The sequence below is a fragment of the Pteronotus mesoamericanus genome, unplaced genomic scaffold (assembly GCF_021234165.1).
Source record: "Pteronotus mesoamericanus isolate MK-2021 breed Mesoamerican mustached bat unplaced genomic scaffold, CSHL_Meso_final scaffold_533, whole genome shotgun sequence".
Lineage (NCBI taxonomy): Eukaryota > Metazoa > Chordata > Mammalia > Chiroptera > Mormoopidae > Pteronotus > Pteronotus mesoamericanus.
Window position 1 is genome coordinate 4,245,776 of NW_026555320.1, and position 24,778 is coordinate 4,270,553.

Consider the following 24,778-nt stretch of genomic DNA (forward strand, 5'->3'; position numbering starts at 1 on the left):
TCTGACCTCCCCTCGCCTGAAGCTCATCCTGCTTACTGCCCATTCCCTTCCCATTTTGTCTCATACTGTTCCATCTGAAAGGAATGGGGAGTGGAATATAAATGCCAGATCAGTGGCTGCCCCCTGTACCCTCAGCATCCAGTCGGGTGTCACTAGTAGACACTCGTAGACACTAGATACCAAGGGCTGGGATTGCTTGCTCACCACTCAGACAGCAGCTTGCGGCCCAATCCTGGAAGTCAGTCTCCCTAGCACCCCCAGCAACTCCTCTTCCTTCCAAGTGCCCAGGAAACAACAGCCTTTCTGCCCTTAAAAAAGATAGTTGCTTCCTACAAAGATTGAGCAGTTTTGAAAATTTCCTCACACCAGGCCTTAGGCCAAAACTCTTCATCAAATCAGGCATTTTCCAGCTGGCCTACCACAGAGTGTCCTCCCCACCGGGGCTGAGATCCATTATTGTCAAGTAGACTTCCTGAGTAAAACACTGTGCACTCTATATTTAGCTGGAACCTAAAATATTAATGTGCTCCTACACACTCCAGGGAGTGCACATTACTGACTCCAGGGAGAAAGCAAATTGCGGAGTGGTGCCCCAGGTTGCCTGCTGACGACAGCCTTGATCTGCAGTCAGGCACGGGGGCCTCCCTCGTCTGCCCGCCTCCGCTGGCCTTCGCTGCCATAGTAAATGTCTCTCGTTCCACTTTGGTACCAGGCGAGCCCCTGGCCTGGCCGTTCAGGGGGAGGGAGATTGGCTTGAATTGGCCTCTTTGCCAAGCCTTTTCATCAGCTTCTCTGATCATCAGCAACTTGGAACTCCTCCAGTGGCGGGATGGGGCTGCTGCCCTGTTGGCCCATTCCTGGGTGCAAAGGTGAGGGGCACAGGCCCCCAGGTTGCCTGTCACCTTTCTCCTGGTCTCCCGATCCCCTTGGATACGTCTCTGAGATGGGAAGTGGATCGCCAAGGAGCCAGAGCGGTGGGCCAGGCGGTGGTTCCCCTCTTCCCTCAGTGAGGGAGCAGGGAGCAGGGGGAGAGGAGCCCTGAGGCCCAGCGACAGGAAGGCAGGCCTCCAAGCCCAGTCTGTCACACAGGGCTCCACCAAAGTGCCCTCAGAGCCCACCTGGCAAGAATGCACACTCTGGCCTAGACCCATGAGGAAACAGGCAATCAGGACCTGCCGAGGGCAGGGCCCCTGTTTCCAGCCCACAGCCACCCTTGAATTGTCCTTCCAGAGAACCCTCACTCTGCCGTCGGCCTCAGATGTGGCTCTCTGCCCCTCGCTGGACCTTCATTTGGCCATTCACTCATCTCTCTCCTTTTTCCTGTCCCTTCTTCCTCAGCTGTCCCTACAGCCGTCCTCTCCATGCCCCAACCTCTCCTAGAAGCTTCTACAGAGCAGCTCCTGCTTTAAGCTGTTACAAAGTCTACCAGTCTGCACACTCAGCTGGTGTCTAGTGGCTCTGGCATCAACAGGGCGGGAGGCTCCAGGGGACTGGAAACCTCTCCATATCGGGCCAGATGGGCCCAGCTTCTCACACGCCTTGTGCTGTGGTTTGAATTTGCAGTTTGTGACTAGCAGGTTCCAAGGCTCTTATTTATTCTTGAAGCTGCCACGTTTCTATTTTGACTATGCTAATCCAAGTCACAGTTTGGTGTTTCCACAGAAACAACTCAGTGATTGTCTGGCTTGCCGAGATGGATTGCGGGGGAAGAGCCGGATGACGTGAAACCCTTTCAGTTCCTCAGTTATGACTATTGATGTCCTCCCAAGCAGCCTTTGGTCCCAGCTACCTGCAAACCTGAGGAGGATTTAGTAAAATAAATGTTTTAGCCCTGGTCAGTGTGGCTCAGTTGGTTGGGCGTTGTCCTGTGAACAGTAAGGTCGTCAGTTCGATTCCTGGTCAGGGTACATGCCTGGGTTGCGGGTTTGGGTCCTGGTAGGGGCACATGTGAGGGGCAACCGATTGATGTTTCTCTCTCACATCAACGTTTCTCTCCCTCTCTTTCTCCCTCCCTACCTCTCTCTAAAATCAAGAAGCATGTCCTCAGGTAAGGATATAAAAATAAATAAATGTTCTAGTTTCCTGTTCCCCCTCCAGTTGAATCCCTGGAGACCCACCCCCACTCTGTGCAGGGGGGCCCGCGCCTGCCCACCGCACCAATGCAAGTGACAAAGGCAGGAAGGTCTCCTTAGGGCACATCAGGGAGCCCGGGATGCAGAGAGGGAAGTCGATGTCACCAGGGAAATATCCACCCTTACCTACCAGGGGCCGGCGTGCTGGAGGCGCAGGGCTCACCTGCTTTATGGATCAGCTGTGCTTCTGCAGAGAGGAAAAGCTCCTTGTACAGGGATTCCAGGTTGAAGTGCCCCCATGGTTAACCTGAATTTTCAGGCAAACAGAGGTATACCTGTCTGTCCTGCCCCACCCCGTCCCTGTCCACTCTTGTTTCCAAGGGCAACCGTCTCCATCTTGGCAGGAAAAAACCCCTCTTTCCAGTCTTCTGGGATTAGAATTAGATGCCCTTCCCAGCAGCCACCCCCAATGCCGAGCCCTTCGGGGAACATGAACTGAGTTGCGAGACCTGGAGCGCAGTCCAGCAGGACCTCCTGGGCGGGGCTCCCTGCAGGTCCTGCTGAGCCTCCAGGGCTGGCCCTGGCCTCTGCCCCAGCCGCTGGACCTGGCGAAGGCCAGCTCTGGGCACGTGCCTGGTGAGGGAGGCCCGTGGCTGGTGGGCAGAGAGGAGGGTTTTAAAAGAACAGCTTTATCATTTTTTCTTTGGACAGAAGTGATACATGGCCATTGCAGATAAATTAGAAAATACAGGAAAAGGAAACTAAATCCCTCTTGTTTCCTCCATGACAATTTCCTGCATGTGTGCTCACATATTTTCACAAACGTGGGATCAATGGCGTTTAAAAAAAATACATTTTAAATTTGGGGATGACTTTAGATTTGCAGGAAAGTTGCAACAGTAGTGCATTTGTACACGCCCTTCACCCAGCTTCCCTAATGTCATCTTATGTAACTGTGGCAGATCTGTCGAAACTAGGAAACTAACATACATCCACAGTAACTAAACTCTAATTTTTAGATTTCACCAGTTTTTCCATTCATGTCCTCCTTCTGTTCCAGGATGGAATCCATTGCTCTTAGTCATTGTGCCTCCTGTCTCTGGTCTGGGACAGTTTGAGGCTTTCCTTGCTTTTCACGACCTTGACAGTGCTGAGTGCTGGCCAGGTGTCCTGCACAACATCCTCCAACCTGGGTCGCTCTGACATTCATCTCACAATTGGACTGTGGTTGTGAGTTTTTGGTAATAATACCACAGAGGCAGAGCAGAGCGCCCTCCTCGTCACACCCTGTCAGGGGCGGGTGACACCCATAGGACACCACAGTGGTGTTCGCCTTTGGCACTTAGGCTTCCCCATGTAAAGCTCCTGTTTTCTCTATTCCATGGGAGCAAGTCTCTAAGTCTAGGGGTGGCGATGGGGTGAGGGTGTGGGAGGGGACTAAGCTCCACCCTCCCTGTGGAGGGTTTCCACAGCAACACACTTTATTTGCAATGGGCTGTTGTGAGACCTGGTGCTTTGCATTGCCAGCCGCCCGACTTCTCCATCCAGACAGGACAGCCTCCTCTCCTCGGAGCAGGCGGCCGAGGGCACTGTGAGCAGCGCTTCCCACTTGCTCATCTCTGCTGCTCAGGAGAAGCTGGACTCCAACTCTGCAGGCTCTGCTTATCGAGGGGGCCACCCTGCGGGCACTGAGTCCTTGTCCCACCCTCTGCGGCGGGTGGCTGTGCCCCAGGGAAAGCCCATCCCCCACAGTGGCCGGGGCTGGTTCCCAGGGTGCAGGCAGGTGCCAGCATCAAGTGGGTTTGCAGTCTCTACCTTTGAGCCCAGAGGAATCGCCAGGCCTGTAATGAGGCGGGTGTCGCTGGCTCTGCAGCCTGCGCTTTGTGAAGTTACAAGCCTAAAAAATGTCCTGGTGGGGTTGGGGGTGCCTGGCCACTGGGCCTTCCTTCTCAGCTCTTTGCTTTGCCCATCGTGAGCCCGGGAGGCACTCGCCTGAGCCTGTTTCTGAGAGGCACCGCACCTTACCCAACAGCCTGTTAGGTTTCCTGAAGGAACGTCATGGTTTTGAGAGATTTGTCCAAATAATTTCTGATAATGTCCTTTCTTTCCAGGGCGGGGTCTGGAGCCAGCCCTGCTAAGCGTTTGGGGCTACGCTGACTTCAGGAGAGCAGGGCCTGGCCCCTCCTTCACTCCCTGCCTGACTCATTGCCCCTGGGCTCCACGGGTACCTTCTGGGTCCCCGGGCCTGGTTCGGGAGGAATAATGGTAGATGCACAGGACCCGTGTGCACCTTTCCCTCCTCGTCCCGCTCGGGGGCGGGGGGGGGGGGGTCCAGGTGTCAAATGTGGGGTGTGTGGTGAGGAGGTCTCATGAGAATGTCCTGTCAGGAGGGGACCAGAGGTGCTCCCAGCCCCTTTGACACGACCAAGAGGTCTTTGAGCCAGGCAGGGGCAGGGATGGGGGCACCGAGGGAAGGCTGGCCTGGAGGTGAGGAGGGCATGGGGCCTAGGCAGGGAACAGGCAGCCCCGCATGTGAAGTGTGCAAGGGGAGGAAGCGCACAAGGGTCGCAGGGGGCCTGGAGCCTGGGGCCTTCTAGGGCCCCAGTCCTCTGTGCCAGCTGAGCCGCCCTGGGGCGGGCTAGTTCACAAAGCCCACCCGTTGGTGGCCGCGGTATGTTTTCAGGGGCTTCACTGGGAAGCACAGTACGAGATGCGGCAGAGGCCCATGGCCCACACCTGCCTTGAGTGCTGGGTATAGTGAACCTCAACCGAAAAAACAGATATTAAGTGAAAAAAATGACCAGTAAGAAACATTTCAAAGCAAGAGGATCAAAACAAAACAAAACAAAATACTGGGCTTTCAGCTCAGAAAGGAACACAACTGGAAGTTAAGAAGGGTGTGGTAGTCCTGGTCAGGTAACTCAGTTGGTTAGCAGGACATCCCTACATGCCAAGGTTGCGGGTTCGATCCCTGGTCGGGGCACACATAAGAATCAACCAATGAATGCATAAATGAGTGGAATAGTAAGTCAATGTTTTGCTCTCTCAAAATCAATAAATAATTATTTAAAAAAAGAAGGGTGTGGTGATTCAGATTCTACCAACCCTTTGAAAAATGTGACTTGCTACCTCTGCAGCCACCTAACGTCAGCTTCTGAAGGCAGCTGTCCTTACTCAGTGTGGTATTTAAAAGGGGCCATCAAATTGTAGTCCTCTTCCAAGTCCAGGATTGTCTCCACAATGCTGTGATCATCGAAAGCCGGCCGGAGGCTGCTGGGCTCCACCTCCGAGACCTTCTGCGGGCTCTCGTCCATGAGCAGTGCCCAGGCTTCCTCCGTGAAGGGCGAATCTTTGCAGGGGTCACACACACGGTTCAACTCGTTTTCAAATTCTAGTTTTCCAGCCAATTCTTCAATAGTTCGGATGCTTGTATTGTCTTAAAAATAAGAACATTCAGCATTACTATTCCAGCGAGAGGTTTCCAGAGAAGCATTAGGCACAAGCAAAAACCCACAGATGGGCGGCCTCCCTCCTGGGGCCATGCAAAGCTGGGCCCGCCCGCCCCGAGGCTGCCGGAGCCAGCGTCCTCCTTTCTGGCGCCAGCATTTATGGATCCCAGCGAACCGCCAGTCCCCAAAGGAAGGTGTGAGTGGGAGATACAGAGCTGTACATGCTTGTCCTGGCTCTCAGGAAACTCCCTGGTCTACAGTCAGGACAAGACTTGGCGTGAAAAAAAATGGCATTTCAGAGTAATCAAAATGCTGCCTGATGCTGGCAAGGGCCTTGGAGGATGGTGAGCAGAGGTGGTGACGACTTCAGTTCACTGCCTGGGGCTACGAGAGGAGACTCAGTCCACTCGCTAAAGGAGGGGGCAGGCAGGGGCCTTGCCTTGTGGTCTAGGGCAAGTACCAGCCACCACAGGGCCTCTCCTTCATCCCCCATAACCTGGAGGCTGTGCAGAGCCAAACAGCTCAGGCAGCCCCCAGGGCTATGCACCCCCTAACCAGAGCTGCGTCCACTGTGTAGTGGGAGGCGTTGAAAATAGGGCACAGGCAGTTCACCCACAGAATTCACAGATGTGTGTGTAGAAAAAATGTCTGACCAGACTCAGAGCACCCAGTCCCTGGGTGGTGGAATTACGGTGGAGCTTTGGGCACCTTACATATCTTTTAATCTCGTGTTACCCTCCACGGCTGCAATGCTATCCCCTACCCTTGCCTATGTCCCATTTCCTTGAAATCTCAGCTCAACTACAAAGTTCCGGGGTCGCTGTCCCCTGCCCCCAGGGATGCACTGTAACTAGACATTTCCGAAGCGACTCCACCAGGTTCCGGGCTCCACGAGGGCTCCACACGCAGAGCCTGCTGTGAGCCAGACCTGCCAAGGACACGGATGAGAAACAGGAGAGCGGCTGGTTTATGAGACACCTGCTAACAGGGGGCCTGCTGAAGGCCCTCCTCCCAGGGAGAGGACAGGCCGACCTGTCCCCGTACTCACCGATGATATCCAGCAGATCTTTTGTGACCTCCTGGCTAGAGTTGCTTAGTGGCATATTTGAGTCAACCTTCAAATCTTTCTCTGTATCTTTCCTGCAGCCCCCAGGTGAAAAGAAGAAGGTGGGGAATTAGATCCTCTTTCAAGAAAATATTGAAGGGGATCTCTGCTAGGTAAACTTTAAGACAAAAATGTACTGGCAACTTTAAATTGTCATTTATGTTATGATTAGAGGACAATGCATCACAGACTACGCATTATGTCTCTGAAGACCAGGATAATTATCTGTAGTTCAATGAAAAAAAAATGTAGAAAACTAGTTAAATGGCTTCTTCCTTCTCTGCCACATGGCAGCCAAGAGGGCAGAACCTTAGTTTCGTGCCTCGGGCCAAGCGTTTCCAAGCTACGGGAAGAAGAACAGTTCCAGGGGAGACGGTCACCCGGGGGTGGCGGCAAAGCTCTCGGCAGGGGAGACCCGCAAGGCAAGGATGAGGTTGGCCATTCGCCCCGCCCCCAATGTGGGCAAAGGTAACCCGAATAGATTTTTGTTTCTGTGGCATAAAAAAGTAATGTGACTTGAAAAATCAGGCTCTTCAACATTCACTACATTTAGGAGCTGCACAGCGCTTTCCAGGACTGGCTTGCCAGCCAGGGCTCCACGCGCGCGCACATACACACACACACACACGCACGCACACACGCACGCACGCACACGTTTCTCACACACATGCGCGCGCGCGCGCGCGCACGCCCACGTTTCTGGGCCAGATGCTGAAATTCTGAAGAAAGGCCCCTAACTTCTCAGATGCAGCCTTCGAGCTGCCAAGGGCAAGAAAGAGCCGCCCAGGCGCCTTCCGCCCGTCCCCAGCCACGGCCCCCAAGGCGCCGGCGCGTCGCGCCGCGGCTGTCACCTGAGGCCGTCTCTCCTCCAGCTCTCCCCGTCCCCCGCCGCCCTCCACAGCTGCCTTTCCGGTGCCAAAATGGAGGAGTGCAGCAGTACGTTCTCCTTGCTGCTCAGGGGTTTCCTCTGCGGACACACGGCCTGTGGCTTTGCGTTCACCGGGGCGAGGCTGGGTGCGGAGGCCGGGCCCTCGGCCTCCGGAGCGCAGGGGGCCGGAGCCAGAGGAGCGGCGGCGCCGGTGGCGGCCAGCGGCAGCCCTGGGCAGCAGCGCGGCCCGCGGCCCGCGGCGGGGACGGAGCGCGGCGGCGCGGCGTCCAGCTCCAGCTTCCGCCGCCCAGCGCGCTGCTGGGCGCGACTGACTCCCTCAAAGGCCCGGTCAATAGCTGCAGTCAGCTCCTTTCTGCATCTTCTCAGTTTTTCTGACATTTCCCCTAAAAACGACCACGTCTTCATTATGTAACACATGGAAATGAAGAGCAACACGAGAACGACAGCGTTTCAGTGAGGTTGTAAACCACCCTGAATGGGACACCTGTCACGATGTCCTCGGGCTTGATCCACGCCCAGGCCGGCCGGGGGACCCCGCAGCAGCCCCCAGCCCCCGGCCCCGCCCCGCAGACCCTCGGCCTGAGTGCCGTCCTACCCTGCACCCCAGTGCCTCGGGCAGGATGTCCGCCCTGCCTGTCCTCACCCAGCCGTGCGGCCACGCTGCCACCAGGACCAACGGTCGCTGCGGGACTGATCGCACGTGCCCGAGACCAGCCCCAACCGCCACGGCTCAGGTTAAAGGTCAGACAGAAAGGCCCCCAACAGGGTTCTTGTAAGCCCACCCTGCCACCACCACTTGGGAGAGATGCGGCAGGGACGGCAGGGACTTGGGTTCTGGCCTCCCCACGCTGACGGGGATGGGGAGTGTGTAGGACGGACCTCCGAAGTGGCGGGGGTGGGGCCCGGCCAGAGAACCCAGGCTGAGGGGCAGGGATTTCACTTCTCAGCAAGAATCAGAGCTCTTTTCAAGCCTGACAAACCCCCAGGAAGGTTCCAGTTGTCAAGCCAACATGGAGAAAGCAGTGTAGTGGTTGGACCATGGTCCCCAGCAGTTTTGTGTACTATTTTAAGTGACAGCTAATAAAACTTACAGCATCCAGCTGTCTCAATTCATCCAGGACTGAGGGCGGGGGCACAGAACTGTTAGGTTCCACTCCAGGCCAAGGGGCAGGAGACCCCCATAACAAATAACTTCATTAGGGAAAGCTGGACATTAGAAATGGGGTCAGTGGCTAATTTTTAGGGAATTATAACCCATCGCAGCAAGGGAGAAAGGGTCCGACGCCAAGTTTACTTGAGGTCCTGCTTACTGTGGGCAGGCTCCTGGGGTGACCAGTAACCAGCACCAGAAATCCAGGAACTCTGTGCAGCCTGCAGCGGGCCCGCCAGCCGCACTGAGCTCAACTGATGTGTGTGCACCTTTCCCTTCTTCGGAGCCCTCGGCCGTGGCCAGTGTGCACCCCTGCCCACCCCAACTCTGCAGCTCCACAGGTTTTACAGAAATGTCTCACCACCTATTTAGAAAGAAATAATTCAGCCTCTTGACATAACTCTTCTGAATAAACAGGGTCTTTTTTTTTTTTTTTCTTCTGCTCATAAAAGAAGGGAATTTCCTGAATCTGGTCGTTTGACCAAACACTAGTAGTCTTCAGAGGGTCAAAGATGTTCTCCTGGGGCCCACACTGGTGCTGGGGGTGGCAGGTCGCCAAGGCGGCCTCAGTTGGTGTCCATGCTGCAAGCCTCCTCGTCCCCCAGGCCCTGCTGGGAGCTGCCTGGTCTCATCCCTCCATCAGAGGACCCAGGGAAACTGGTGAGTAAAGGCGGCTTATAAAACTCATCATCTCGACGCTGGTAAAACAGCACGTACGCTGCTTTTGTCTGAAACATAAGAGGGGAAAAGTCCATTCACTGGCTGGAGTATCTCACCCATTCTTCCCAGTTTCTCTCTCTCGCTGTTCAAATCATGCCCTCAGGGACCTGCCACCTGGCCCCATGCATCCGCACACACAGGCAACCACACAGGCACCCATGAAGGCCCTTCCACCTGAGGCTACTCGGTTCACCCTGCCCAGGGAGTGGGGACAGGCAGGCGCCCTGTGGCAGGGCCCTGCAGAGAGTCAAGCTTCTCATTTAGGAAGGGTCCCAGAAGGAATGGCAGCCAGCTGGCTCCTACCACACCTAGCTCCCCATCACATGGGGAGGACTGACTAGCCAACCGGCCTGAGCCTCTCCCCACTTCCATACATAAAGAAGAGGGGAAAGCACCAGGGCCTACTCACCACTATCTGATCCTCAGAGGCCAGGGACACATTGCTATCATCGAAGTAATACCATTTCCCGTTCAGTTTGTTCTTCGCGTACGCAGTATCTGCCAAGTCAAAAGGAAATGCTCTAGCAGCCACCAGAGAACTCATCTGGCCAGCATAACAGGCTTGCAGTAAACAACAACAGAGCTCCGAAAACAAAAATTGAAACGAAACAAAGACCCTGAAATTAAAAATAATTTCAGCTTGTGTCTTAACAACCAAAAGATAACTCATCCCTTTTTAAAATCCGTTCCTTCTCAAAAAGGCTGACAAGGGTAAAAATGAAGCTGCCAGGGACCAACGCCTCAAACTGTAATTTTGGGAAACAAATAAAAAAAAAACCCAGAGAAATCCCATGTCAATTTTCAGGATAGTTTTAAGCAATAACCCAGAGCCAGGGAACCCATAAAAGGAGCTAACAGTTTAGGATTTAAGCAAAACAACCGTTCTCGCAAGAACTGCCAAGTCAAACTCGCCCACTGTCCCAGCTTCCGCAGCCTCTTACTGCTCTCAGCCTGTGGGGCAGACCGAGGGTGGGGTGCACCAGGCATCTGGGCTGGTGGAGCTGGGATGCGGACAGGACCAATCTATCTTTCTCTGAAACTGTGACTCAAGGGCCTGAGGCTGAGTAACCACCCCTCACGATGACCCAGGCATTCCCCACAGCCAGCACTTCCTGTCTTGTCTTTACACTGTTTCTAAGCAGGATGTGTTTACAGTAGCAATCCCTACAGCAATGCCCAACTCCTGCTGCACCCAGGCTCAAAGAAATGATAGAATCCAACAGAGATGGGTTTCTGGCCGCAGTCTGCTGTGACTGAGCGCTCCTCGCTATAGTGCTTCCTGCTGAAGTGACGATGAAGAACAAAGGAGAAGGTGACACAGCAGGTGCTGAGGGCCTGTCCCCACTGTCTGTCCTTGGTGTGACAGCAGGATTGTGGCACTCCATTGTGGAGTGCCAACTGTGGGCCCCACATGGGTTGTCATACAACCAGTCTAATCTCATGGATGAGGAACTTGCCCAACTGCTGCATTTATATGCTAAAATAGCAGTTAAAAATCACTACATTGCACCGTGAACACAAACAGATATCTAAGTTAATTTGGGGAGGAAAAAGCTGTGGAAGATTAAGTGCTGCAGGACAGGATGTGAGCAGAGATCCCTAATGGCCACTCCAGTAGAGCCCCAATTTTCAAATAGCCTCTCCTTCCAGCCAGATGTAGCCATGTGAGCAGGTGATAGCCAAGGGGGTGTACACAAAGCTCCGCAGGAGGGAAGACGACGGGGGTTAGGGCAATTCCCAACCCACCATGCGTGTAACGGATTGACACCTCCCTTGGCAGCATCTCCTGGGGTCCTGACACGGGCTGTGGCGGCAGTTGGTACAGTGCAGATGCGGAAAAGGAGGAGAGAGGAAAGCCCTCACATAAACATCACTAATCCCTTTCCGTAAACAGTTAAGAAAATGTTGCAGGTCTTTTCACTATAGAAGTGAACCTACACACACACAATAGAGATTTTGGAAAACAAAGTAGAGCAAGGAGAAAAAAGTAAAATGAACATTTTGGTATCTCTCCTCCTAGGCTCCCTCACCCTGGTCACAGTTACTTTGCTTTTGATTTTAACACAGCTGTGATACTAATGATGCAATTTTGTGCAGTTTTCACAAGGTAGCACTGGCATTTCCCCACAGCATCACCTGCATTCAGCAGTGGCCGTGAACTCGTCCATCAGTAGATGGACAATCGTACCAGCTCCTGATCACCACGCTGTCACTAATTTTTCATTGTTATAAATACACGGATATCTTTGTGTATAAAGCTTTTCCCAGTGTCATTTCCTTGGGATAGATTCCCAGAGGTGGGATTGTTAGATGGAAGAATATGAAAACAACAACAACAAAAACTGCACAAGTGAAAGGGCAACAGCATGGAAAAGGCCCGAGGCCCATGGAGCTGCGCAAGTCAAGTGCCTGGGGCCACGGCTGGCAGCAGGGAACGGCTGGAGGGAGACAGCTGGCCAAGGGCATTTCAAGGCCTCAGAAGGGAACAGATGCCAGTACTTACAGTGACCAACCCCCATGGCTCCATAATGATTGGACACGGCAATGAGGTCATACACATAAGGCCTTGCTGAAGGGTCACAGACAAACTCGGACATGTTCAGACCTCTGAGCACAAAACACAAAAACAGCCCTTAAATACATTAAACTTAGGGAAAGTCCGAGTAACCCAGCAACCCCGGCTATGCAGTAGGCTAGCAGAGAGGGAGGCACTCAAACACCAGCTGCAGGGGGAGCGAATGGGTAACAGGCGACCCCCAGCCCAGACAAAATGGTGAGCAAGGGCTCTGGGCATAGACAGGAAGGTCCAGTAACTATGTAGAAATGCTTGTTACTGTCAAAATTATAATCGGTTTCATAAAAATTTAAGCTAAACCAGAACAGGCCCCTGAAAACTTTTATTCCTGCATTTTATTTTGAAATTTCAAACATACAGGAAAATTAGAAGAATTTTATAACAAATATCTACATACCTACCACCTAGGTTCTTCCACTGACACATCTATACGTGGATAAATACATGTGCCTACGAAACGCCCTGCCCCCCGGCCTGAGCATTTTAGAAACTGCATTTTGTTTCCTATGCTGTAGACTTACTTATCCAGAGATGGTGGAGGGGTGCTGGGTGCACTCCACCCCCAAGAGGCCAATTTGCCCAGCAAACTCCCTTCTGGTTGCCTGTCCCCTGCTAATAGGAAGCAGCACGGTGCCTCTGCTGTCCTGTTGAGCCCAGGCTCCCTGGGACGGATGACAGATGGCCAAACCGGTTCAAGGAGGTGGCAGGTGGGACTCAAGAAGGGCAGCAGTGGTGGCAGAAGGGATCAGCACCACCCTGAGCCTGGGAACGCTTCCATCAGAGAGCTGTCCCCACAGGTGGGACAGGGGGGAGGTGACATGAGCCCAGGTCTAACCTTCCCAGCACGCAGCCACACACACCCTACTGCAGCCCAGTTTGGTGCCAAACCCTCTGCCAATTGGTGCCCACACTTCCTCCTGTTTTTTAATCTTCCCAATAACAATGCAGCCCAAAATGTGATGGACAGAGACTCTCCTTGGGGTGGAGAACACACAACACAGTGTACAGATGGTGTGTTGTGGAACTGTGCACCTGAAACCTGTATAATTTTGTAAAATTTTATGTTTTTAATTACTGGTTTTAGAAAGGAAGAGACAGAGAGGAGGAAGGGTAAGGGGGGAGGAGAGAGAGGGAGAAACATGGATTTGTTGTTCCACTTATTCATGCTTTCCTTGGCTGATTCTTGTATATACCCAGAACAGGGATCAGACCTCTAATCTTGGCCTATCAGGACAACACTCGAACCATCCGAGCTACCTGGCCAGGGTGGAAACCTGTATAACTATGTTAACCAGTGTTACTCAGTAAGTTAAAAAAACAAGAACAAAACACAATTCTGCAGCCCAGGCACCCACCTGATGGGGAACTCCACTACTGTGTCGAGCTTATCCCTCCAGTACCGGCTGTAGGAGAATCGCTTGAGATGGACCACCAGGATCTTCGGCAAGGACCACAGGTCGAACTTCTTTGTGGCCTGCTGATGCTTCTTACAGTTGGGACAGTACCTGAAGAGGAAAAAGACCTCCACTTAGAGGGGAAGTGGGAAGCCACACCGCCTGGGCACTGCGGCCTGGAGGCGGAGCGTCAGCCCCCCAGCCCCGCCCGCGCTCAGCATCGGTCTCTGTCGCCTTCCCAAACCGGGTGATGGCTTTCTGAGTCTAGAAAACATGACACACAAGGAAAGACCTGTGTTGTAGGGTTGGCAATGTGAATAACAAGTCCAAGAACAAAAGGGTTTAATGTACACCGCTGGCCCCAGCAGGTGCCAGAGTGCCAGGGTGCAACAGCCCCGATGCCCGGAGAGGGGGCGCCTACCAGGGGTCATACTCCCCAAGCGTCTCCATAGTGGTGAAGAGCTCGATGCAGTCTCTCAGGGCCATGGTGGTCTTCTTCTTCTTCTGCGGCTGCAACACACTCACGTGCTTCTCAAAGGCCTGTGAGGGAAAAAAGGCTGTATTCTGCTGCGGAAACAGGGGCCATTGGGCTGAGCTGCAAACTTGCGAGCTCTCATGTCTGGAATGCAATGTGTTTTCTGGAGTCTCTGAACACAGAATGACAAAATCTTTAAGTGCTTGTCACTTTTGGTCTGAACTGTAACTTGGGAGATTGTGGGGGGACTGGCAGGGACCCTCGTGCATATCCAGCGCAGAAACCCGCATTCTCGCTGGCCGAGGACCCAAGCGACCTACCTCAGATTCTTGCTCATCATAATAGAGGCTCCGGGTCTCAGAGTCCCAATCCATGGCCAGTGTGGATCGAGCTGCGGAGGAGGAGTGTCACTCATTACTGAATGGACAACAGGAGAGGCTCTTCAGTTGACAGGAGTGAGACGGGCCACACTCAGGCTGTGCCACTGACACCAGCTCACACATCACCAGCCACTGCCAAGAGCAACGCTCTGCCTTTAGCCAGCCTACTCCGAACGCCTGGGCCCTCAAATCCGTTGGCAAAGATTTCCTCAATGTAATAGACAAGCTCCAAGGGTGCTAACTATATAGAATTCTGAAAGGGCATATGTCAAGATGGAGTAAGAGTGGAGGCCCTGGCTGGGTGGCTCAGTGGGTTGGAGCATCATCCTATACACCAAAAGGTTGCAGGTTCAATTCCTGGTCAGGGCACATACCTAGGTTGTAGGTTCGATCCCCGATCAGGGGTGCATATGAGAGGCAACCAATTGATGTTTGTCTCTCTCATCATGTTTCTCTCTCCCTCTCTAAACCAATAAAAACATATCCTTGGGTGAGGATTTTAAAAAGAAAATACGGAGTAAGAGTGACCAGATTTACTTTCCTGCCTTAAACCATGAGAAAATCTGACAAAATAGATGAAACAACTGTTTTCAGACACTGGATATTAGGCAGAGCATGAGCAAGATCCCTGAGTGAGGAAAAAAAACAAGGCAAGGCCACAGAGCCCCAGCTGACTGCCTGGGGACATTTCCCAGCCACAGCATGGGAGAGTGGGAGGGAGAGGAAGAGCTGAGTTGAAGAGTCAAAGATAGAGCTCCAGAAAATAGCTAGAAATTGCAGAGCATTGTACTAAAGAGGACGAAGCTGCACAGATAAGGGAAGCAGATAGAGATAGAGAGATCAAAAATATCTCAATAAAATTGTTTTTTAAAAAATTAATTAGAGGTGCCTTGGCTGGTATGGCTCAATGGACTGAGTGCCAGCCTGAGAACTGAAGGGTTTCCGGTTCAACTCCTGGTTGGGGCACATGCCTGGGTTGTGGGTTGGGTCCCCAGTGAGGGGCTCTCGAGAAGCAACCACACATTGATGTTTCTCTCCCCCTTTCTCCATCCCTTCCCCTCTATAGAAATAAATCTTTTTTAAAAATGTTACAGGTTTAACAAAGGAAAAAGAAAAGAAAGCTGGTTAGCTGGCTAAAGGACATCAAACTAATTCTCCAGTGAAGGAAGCCGGAGGACACAGATGCTTTGCAACTCCCCTCCTGCCTGCTGCAGGTGTCTTCACCGCCACGTGCCTGGCACACACGATGCACGTCCGTGTGGATGCCACTTTCCGCCTGGAGGGCAGGCCCCATTACAAGCTCCAGAGAAGAGAAAGCCTACAAAACCCATAACCATCGTCTAGGTGGGTCACATTTCATGAGCATCCTTAAGGAACGAAAGAAAAATGCAGCATTCTCATAGGTGAACCAAGTTTGGGAAAATGAGGCCACCCAGGAGGGCCAACCTGGGGCAAAGGCTATGAAGGGTGGTGGCAGTGGAGGGCGGCTCATTCTCCCTGAAGTCATCGAGGACCAAAGAGAAGGGACTAACAAGGAGGAGTGTGTACACGCAGTGTGCATACATGCACAGTGTCTCTGAAAGTTGTCTTTTTTCCTAATTTTTAAAAAAGATTTTACTTACTTTTAGACAGAGGAGAGGGGAGAAAGAGGGAGAGAAATTTCAACATGTAGTTGCCTCTCATGAGCTCCTACTGGGGACCTGGCCCGCCACCCAGGCATGGGTTGACTGGAAATCAAACCGGCAACCCTTTGGTCTACAGGCCAGTGCTCAATCCACTGAGCCAACCAACAGGGTCATTCCTTTCTAATTTTTAATTTAATCTTACTGATTGTTTGGGGGGGGGTGTTGAAAAAACATCAATTTGTTGTTCCACTTATTTATGCATTCACTGGTTGATTCCTGTATGTGTCCTAAACAGGTATCGAACCCACAACCTTAGTGTACCATGATGATGCTCTAACCAACTGAGCTACCAGCTAGGGTTGAAACAGTCTTCAGGGAACTTCAAGCCAAGGGTAAGGCCATGTCTGCTCTTGGAGCTACACGGAGATCATGAAAGCCCAAAGCAGTACGTATTGAGAGCAAGGATTTTCAAACAGATCCTCGGTCCCCATCAAGCCCAGTATGAAAGGTCAGAGAAAGTATTTACAGTTGAGTTTAAGTAGTTTTCCATCTGTTGTGAGTGAATTTATGTCAGCTGTTCCATAGGAGTTCACAAGGCTGAAGGTAAAAAGCCGTTTCGGGCCGGGCTGGCCCTTGGTCTTCTGGGTGGTCTCCCCATGGTCGCTTCCCAGCTCATCCTCCCAGCTGCCTTCGGCTTCCGAAAGCTGCTCTTTGCCTTCCTCTAGGTGCTCCATTTCTTCTTCATCTTCTCCTGGGACACAAATGAAAAACCACATGTATAAATCTGCCACTATATCAATGTTAAAAATTTTATTTAACACCTAACTGTGGTGTTTCCTTCCAGATTTTTTCATGTGTATTTGGAACTACACCCACCCCTTTGCATTTACAAGGCACCTGAGGGCGCGTCCCCCCAGGCCGAGTGGGCACTGCTATTCCGAGCTGAGGAAGCAGAGGCCCAAAGAGGTTCAACGAGTCACCCAGAGGTACAGAGTGACTCAGCAGTCCTGCCACTCCTGCGTGTGGGCCCCTCGCTACTTGGTGGTTTACTGGGCTTCACCTTATAGAGCCCCACTCTCCCGGCTTTATCATTAGGCCCACAGAGAGAAAAGGACAAAAACTAAACACATACTTAACACTCAAGACGACAGTTTAATAAGTAATGAAGTTTAAAAGTCAACTTCTAGCCCTGGCTGGTGTGGCTCAGTGGATTGAGTGCTGGCCTGTGGACCAAAAGGTTACCAGTTCAATTCCTGGTCAGGGCACATGTCTGGGTTGTGGGCCAGGTCCTGGGGGGCCGGGGGGTAGGGCGCACACACACGAGAAGCAACCACACATTGATGTTTCTCTCTCCCTTCCCTTCTCCTTTCTCTAAAAATAAATAAAATCTTCAGAAAAATAAATAAAAGTCAACTTAAATATTATAATAAACACAGCCCTGGCTGCTTAGCTCAGTTTAAGAGTGTTGTCCCAATACACCAAGGTTGCGTATTCTGTCTCAGATCAGGGCACGTACAATGAATGCATAAATAAATGAAACGGCAAACCAATGCTTCTTTTTCACCAACCAACCAACCAACCAACAAACCAAAAAAAACCAAACCAAACACACAAACCAGGAACAAACATAAAAACCCTCCCTGGCTGGTATGGCTCAGTGGATTGAGTGCTGGCCTGCAAACCAAAGGGTTGCCAGTTCAATTCTCAGTCAAGGCACATGCCTGGGTTGCAGGTCAGGTCCCCAGTAGGGGGTGCACAAGAGGCAACTACACATGGATGTTTCTCTCCCTCTTTCTCTCTCCCTTCCCCTCTAAAAAAAAAAAAAAAAGATCTATTTTAAAATCAATAAAAAATTTAAACATTATAATAAACACAAATGTTAAGTGAAAGTCTTTAATTCCTCCACAAGAAACATGCCAGCTGTCCTGTCCCATCTACTAGCATTTACTGAATGTCTCTCAGGTACAGGCACCATGCTGCGTCCCAAGGGCACACAGAGCAGACAAGGTCCTCTTTAGAGAGATGGGGAGGGAGAAAGACAGGGAGAGAAACACTGATGTGTGAGAAATACATCAATCAGTTGCCTCGTGCACGCCCCCTACTGGGGACCCAGCCCACAACCCAGGCATGTTCCCTGACTTGGAATTGAACCAGCAACCTTTTGGTTCTCAGGCTAGCACTCAATCCACTGAGCCATAGCAGCCACGGTTCTTTTTTTCACTTTAGATTGCTGAGTCTCAAGAGTTTTGTTTTTTGGTTGTTGTTTTTGCTTTTTTTAAAAGACTTTATTCATTTATTTTTAGAGAGAGTGGAAAGGAGGGAGAAAGAGAGAGAGAGAAACATCACCTTGTGGTTGCCTCTCATGCGCCCCCCACCGGAGACATGGCCTGCAACCCAAGCATGTGCCCTGACTGGGAATTGAACCAATGATTCTTTGGGTTGCAGGCCAGCACTCAATCCACTGAGCCACACCAGTCAGGGCTCAAGAGTTTTAATAGGCATTTTAGAGACAAGTTGATGAGTATATTTCCCAGGAGCTTCCAGAGAACTAGGATGTGTGGCTGCAATAAAAAGAATCACCTGACTTTTTGCTGCTGGATAGTCGAAGGGGAAAGTTAAGCTATGAGATAATTTAATCTATCAGATCAATCATTTCAACAAAGACAGAGGACAACTCCAAGAGGTGATGTAAAAGTCACAGGGGAACCCTCACTGGTGTAGCTCAGTGGGTTGGGCTGTGTCCCACAAAGCAAAGTGTTGCCAGTTCAATTCATACAGGATTCAAAAGGAGGCAGTAATTCTTCCCAGCAGGAGACTGACAGATGGAAAGTCTAAGCAGCTAGGCTAATTACTTAGCCTAACAGCAGCAAATACTTAGGCGGTGTAATTGTCTAGGACATGCCAGGTATTTCAAGCACATTATCTCGTTAAATTGTAACCTTGACTCTGGGAAGTAGGTGTCATCATCCCATTTTACTGATGGGTAAGGAAAGGTTCTGAGGTATGAAGTGACTTTTGACACCTCTGCTTGTGGGCCCTGTACACAAAATACACTCCCGTTCATCCCACTGCGGGGAGGACAGAATATTCTGGGCAAGAATATGACTATGATCAATGTTCAAACTAAAATACCAACAGTTTGGAATACCCGTTGTAGCCAGAGCCTGTGCTCATTACGTTTAATGTCACTTCCCGCTTTCCTGGACTGTGTGTCTTAGAGAAATCTGGGCATTTGGAGTTACAAATGAGAATTTACAGCACTAACGTGGACATTTTCAGTATTATAGGAGTAAAGGGCAGTCACTTAGGCCCCCCAAAATGGGTGACAGCCACAGATGTCATATGGACCATCGCTGCAGGTCAGACACAGCTCCTCAGTCAGGGATGAGCTTGTGGGCGCTTGTCAACGGGGGACGGTGAGGGCTCTGGGTTTCCTGACAAGCCCACCTCACAGCTTTTGGGCGCTGTAGCTCTCCTCCCTCCCACAGCAGGAGCTATCTAGTCAGCTACTGCCTGCAGTCTCCAGGGTAGAAAGAAACGCCCAAGAGAACCTCTCTGTCTCCTGATTGGCACCCATCTACCTCAGGGGCGGTGCCACACCACTGGGATGGGTAGGGACCAAGAACACAGCTCCGTGGATACAGATCATGTTGGAGAGAGGTCGGGTCACGGAGTGCTGGAGAAGGACCCACTTTGCAACCCAAATAGACAAGAATCAAATCCTGACTGTGCCTCATGACCCTGCCAGGCTCAGCCTGCCTGAGGTGAAACCCAGCCGACATGTCTACGAAGATTCCTCGAGGTGCCAACACTGGACAGCGGACACCAGCAGAGGGGCTCCCAGGTCTGCCCCCTGGCAGAGCCCCACCAGCCTCAGGGCCGCCCTCTCCTACGCGTACACCACCTCTGGGATTCAGCCGGTCGCTACCCCACAGCGTGGTGAGCACTCACTTTCGCAGCTGCCCCGGGAGCCCCCGCAGGCCCCGGGCTCCAAGGGTGAGCTGCCGGGCTCATCGGGCAATGGCTGTTTGACATAACGGCTTGAAAAAAGAACGGAAAAATTGTCAGTTGTAACATTTATGCATTTTTCTCCACTACTCACCTAGAAACAGTTCATAATTTGTATATTCAGCTATTCACAAAGCAATTCATGTAAATACAAGGGCTTTAAAGTCACATGAGGGCTCATCACTTCAAGAAATTAAGAGGAACACAGGAGATAAGAGGGTTAGTTTCCAAGTCACTGAAGACTCCAAGAAAGGCTGATTTAAGTCTTCCATGGATGTCATGTGGCACTGCCATTTTAAAAAATATTTCCCAGTAACATTAATTATCAGCTTCAGAATGATGGTGAAATACTAAAAAAATGTTATTCAAATACAAAATACAATCACAGCACTAGACTCCCTAAAGCAATGGACCGACAGGTGTGATTCCAGGGACAGGAGGCGGCTCAGGTGCCCAGTATCATGGTGCGTAAGGTGTGCCAAGTACCCTATCCCAGCAGCAGGCGCCTGGGCCCTTCCAGGGGCCAGCACAGCTGCGCTTCTAACAGAAGTGGGCACGTGGAACCAGCCCTGGCACTGCACAGGGGCCAGCACTGAGCCTGAGCCAATTTCAGATAACAAGCACATCCCACCCCTGCCACCAACCTGATACGCTCACAAACAGCCTGGTACAGAGACTCAAGGGTCAGCTCTTGCTTGGGAACAGAGACCAGCAGTGGCTGCCCATATAGCACTGCCCCGGAGGCAGTGCTTGATGACCGAGACTTCCTCTCCCTGAAGTAGATTGGCAGCGTGACACATTCCGAGCCATCCACGGAGGTGCTGCAGACCTCGTACCTGTGTCAATCACACAAGAGGACACACTCAGGAGGACGTCCCTGTGAGCAACAGGGATCTGAGATGCAGATACATGATGGCCAAGACTATGGTTATTGGGACAGAGCATACTTTAGCACAAAAGGTAGAGAAACCATTTTCAGGAAGATTCTAGAAGCTGGTCCCAAGGAGGGTCACTATCAGCACAATGTGAACCTACACAACCCGGGACTCGGGGCTAGTGTGATCCTCCTTCCCCCAACCATGGCCTCAAACTCTCTGGTCCTTCAACTGGGACTCAGCACAGAAGATGGCATCATTTGGACCATCGCTCCAGACACAAAGGCACACAGGGGGCCTGGCCACCAAGTTCATCCTTTGTCACCAAGGACTTCTACTCTTAAAAAGGCATTCTCAGTGCCCTGTCCTTTAATAAAACGAAATATTATACAAGAATGTACACCTAGAATACCAGCCACTCTTATTTCAAATTAAGAAGCAAATTATAAAATGAATTGCTTGCCATCTTTGTTCAAAGTAAAAGAATCATATCTAATTTTTTAAAAATCAGAGATAACCAAAGAAACTGCTAAATACAAATCAATGATTTTGAAAAATGTGTCTTACTTAGTGAATACATGGGACTGAGGAGATTTATAGATGTTTTATCCTGGAACAGATGTTACCAAAATTGCTGGCAACCGACTGTAGTCTTTCCCTCTTCCTATAGGGGGAGACACAAACTTACTGATTCAATTTTTGAAAACTATAAACACAAAAAAACAAGCACATCCCTCCCCAGATGCCTGGCAGTCTTGACTATAGCAAACACAGGAGGAGTTCTAAAAAAACTCACAAAAATGTGTGCTCTAGGGTAAGGACCCAGTGGTCTACCATCAAGGTCAAGAACCAGGCCTTAGAGTAAGACTGGTCCAGGTTCCAGGTCTACGGCTGCCCGTTTCTGGCTCCTGTGACCAGGCTAAGTGCCCTAACTCCCAAGTCTGTTTACTCAGTAGACAACACAATTACCCACCTTACTAGTAAGTCCAATAACTTACTAACACAGTGCGCCACATGCTCGAAAAGTACTAAATGCTACTACGGTGTTTGTGTAAGACAATTACCAATTCATCTTTAAAACAATTTGCTTTCCTGTTGGTAGGCCCTCAAGCCCTCTGGAATTTCCTTCTTTGATGGTAGTTTGCCAGCCTCCCTGCAGGGTGATGCCCAATTCTCCTCAGCTCAGATGTGTACAAACATTAGTTTCAGAATAGAGGGTGGCTGTGTTAAGCACTTGGAGTCAGAAATGGAAAGGCCCCAGCCCTGCAGCCCAGCACGAGCCTTGCCGCCCTCCATTTATAAAGTGGGGGAAATGGGGGGAGAGGGGAGCCTGTGCAAGTGAGAACAGAGCTAGGACCGTGGGTGTGGTCAAGAACTATGCCTTTTAGAGTGACCGAGAAGTTACAGGGCACAAATATAAGGTGAACAAGAGGCCTCTTTTGCGTGGTGCATTCCTCGCTCAAAAACAAAAACCATCCCTGGCCAGTGTGGCTCAGTTGGTTGGAGCATCATCCGTAACCAAAAGGTTGTGGGTTCAATTCCTGGTCAGGGCACATACCCAGGTTGTGGGTTAGATCCCTGATCTCCAATCTGAGTGCATACTATCCCCTGTCCGAGTGTGTATGGGAGGCAACCAATCAATGTTTCTCTCCCTTCTCTCCCTCTCTCTCTAAAAGCAATGAAAAAAATGTCCTCAGGTGAGGATAAAAATAAAAAGAATCCTAAAAACTTTCTTCAGAAGAGGCAATTTGCTGAGTGAGAGGAAATAGGGAGTCATGGCCTGGGTGGGGCCCACAAACTCCCTGGGCAAGGGGCTGCCTGGGAGTGCGGGCAGTCTCACACTCCGCCCAGTTCCCCGGGAGGGGGACAGACACAAAGTCACAAGGAGCAGCCTTGAAGCAAGAGGACTTGGGTGGGGCCAAGGAGACCAGCTGGGGTTGGAGGGTGCCATCCCAACAGGGGTAAGAAAACTGAGTCTCAGAACTCACAGAATGCTCGAGCTGACAAAGACCCTATAAATCAACCCTCTCTGCCATTCTGAACGGCACCTGTCTAAGCAGCCACTGCCTGCGGCGTGGAGAAAGGACAAGACCCTCCCTGTACATCCCTTCTGTCTTCCCCTGGCCCCTCACGCAGCTCACTCTTCTTGAGAAAGGCAGTTCGAAGGACCACTGAATAGGCCTTCTTTAACAGGTAGCAACTGTTGACAAAGGCTGTGTTCATGCTGAGAGTTTTCTGGAATGTCTAGCTCTGAAGAGCCGGGAGGTGCTTAGCACAAATGGCTGCCCACAATTCCCCAACACCCACCTCTTGCACCCAGGGATCAAGGCAAATCCACACGGCCTCCGACTGCCAGAACTCCTGCTCTGGAGACACCGAGAAGGCAACATCTCTAGAATGTTTCCTGTGCCCCTGGAGCAGAGACCGCTGAGTACTCACACGAAAATGTCGTCCCGAGGCGTGATGTGGTTTAACCCTTCATCCGTTTGGAAGATTTTGTGGAACCGGTGATTATACACATCTGTGACCACCATCTAAGTAAGAATCAACAGTAGCAGGAAGATTACAGGACGGATTAAGAGCACTTCAAGTCTAGGAACAAATGAAAGAAAATGTGCCTCCAGAGAGACCACCAGCCCCAGAGCTCAGGGGCTGAGGCCCACGGGGGAGCAGCACGGCTGCCACCAGCAAAAGACATGCTGGCAACACCTGGCCGAGGTGCTGATGGGGTCTGCCCTTGAGCAGCAGGAATGGCGGGGATGAGTATTGGCCGGGGACTGCGAGTCATCGAGAAGCCCCTGGGGTGTTCGGCGGGCCAGGGGTCTCCAAGCCATCCTCAGCACACAGCAGACAGACCAGACCCCAAGGACAACTGCCTGAAACCGGGAAGGCTACAGGGACAGTGGGCAGGACCAAGGACACTGACCAGGGCTGGGACAAAGGAGCAGTGGGAGATTCGGGAAGATGGGTCCTCATGTGAGGGGAGGGCTTCACTTTGCCCACCTCCAAACAGGGCTAGGTTCAGCAGAAAGCCCAGTATGAGCAGTAGTTTGTTTTTTTTGTTTGCTTTTTAAAGATTTTATTTATTTTTAGAGAGGTGAAGGGAGGAAGAGAGGGAGAGAAACATCAATGTGTGGTTGCATTTTGCGTGCCCCCTACCAGGGACCTGGCCTGCAACCCAGACATGTGCCCTGACTGGGAATCGAACCAGCAACCCTTTGGTTCACAGGCCGGTGCTCAATCCACTGAGCCACACCAGCCAGGGCAGCAGTTGTTTTTAAACAAAGATTTCTATCAAGAATATCATAATGTCACTCCACAGACTTACGGGATTTAGGGCAGGAAAGACTTCTATCATCTCATATGACAGAAGAGGTTATAGGAAGGAGCAGCAGAGCTGTGAGCAGAGACTTACTCCTGGTCCTCTGACCATGGCTACTGTGACCCCAACAGAGGGAAGATGGTGCTCCCCAGCCCTGGCAGGTGTGGCTCAGTGGACTGAGCATCGGCCTGTGAACCGAAAGGTCTCTGGTTCAATCCCCAATCAGGGCACATGCCTGGGTTGTGGGCCGGGTCCCCAGTTGGGGGCATGTGAGAGGCAACCGATTATTTCTCTCTCATACGGATGTTTCTCTCCCTGTCTTTCTCCCTCCCATTCCCTCTCTCTAAAAATAAATAAAATCTTAAAAAAAAGAAAGAAAACACGTTGTTCCCCAGACTGGGGCTGGAAGGGCGATCTCAGCTACAGCGTGCACAGTGAGCAAGGGCCGGGGGTCCTGAGGCATCCAGATATAATCACACTAGTGCTGGCCAATAAGAACTACCCCCCGGAGTGGCTATAAGGTTGAAAATAAACTCTAAAGGACTATGAAGTGCCCCCACCAGGCTGAGTGAAACTGACCACCCTGCCTTACGTTTTCCGCAGCAATGCCAGACAGCCTGGAGAGAGCCTCGCACAGGTCAGACACGGCCCCCATCAGCGGCACGGTCACGCGGTACTGCAAAGGAGAGGCGGGGAGGGTGAGGCGCGTGTCCCACCAAGAGTCGGAGAGGGGCAGGGA

General features: G+C 51.5%; 2 protein-coding genes across 4 annotated transcripts in view; both read right to left on the reverse strand.

Annotated features, from left to right (window-relative positions):
- Window positions 1-5,095: 5,095 nt before the first annotated feature.
- On the reverse strand, window positions 5,096-7,968 carry CUNH3orf62 (chromosome unknown C3orf62 homolog). Its single transcript, XM_054594496.1, has 3 exons — window positions 7,478-7,968; window positions 6,570-6,661; window positions 5,096-5,508 (listed from the first exon to the last, which is right to left on the reverse strand). Exons 1-3 carry the CDS (start codon window positions 7,930-7,932, stop codon window positions 5,243-5,245), a joined length of 813 nt encoding a protein of 270 aa, XP_054450471.1. The 5' UTR covers window positions 7,933-7,968; the 3' UTR covers window positions 5,096-5,242.
- A 1,103-nt stretch (window positions 7,969-9,071) lies between these two features.
- USP4 (ubiquitin specific peptidase 4) overlaps window positions 9,072-24,778 on the reverse strand; it is a 36,934-nt gene continuing 21,227 nt past the window's right edge. For 2 of the 3 annotated variants that reach the window (XM_054594709.1, XM_054594708.1), the window contains 11 exons: window positions 24,632-24,715; window positions 23,157-23,251; window positions 20,487-20,678; window positions 19,786-19,874; window positions 16,361-16,585; window positions 14,150-14,220; window positions 13,776-13,894; window positions 13,316-13,465; window positions 11,889-11,992; window positions 9,795-9,883; window positions 9,072-9,393 (listed from right to left, as the gene is read on the reverse strand). In XM_054594709.1, coding sequence (XP_054450684.1) covers window positions 9,232-9,393; window positions 9,795-9,883; window positions 11,889-11,992; window positions 13,316-13,465; window positions 13,776-13,894; window positions 14,150-14,220; window positions 16,361-16,585; window positions 19,786-19,874; window positions 20,487-20,678; window positions 23,157-23,251; window positions 24,632-24,715 — 1,380 coding nt within the window. In that variant the 3' untranslated portion in view covers window positions 9,072-9,231. Of the gene's footprint in view, window positions 9,394-9,794; window positions 9,884-11,888; window positions 11,993-13,315; window positions 13,466-13,775; window positions 13,895-14,149; window positions 14,221-16,360; window positions 16,586-19,785; window positions 19,875-20,486; window positions 20,679-23,156; window positions 23,252-24,631; window positions 24,716-24,778 lie in introns of those variants that run through there. The other variant, XM_054594710.1, reaches the window with a different exon arrangement.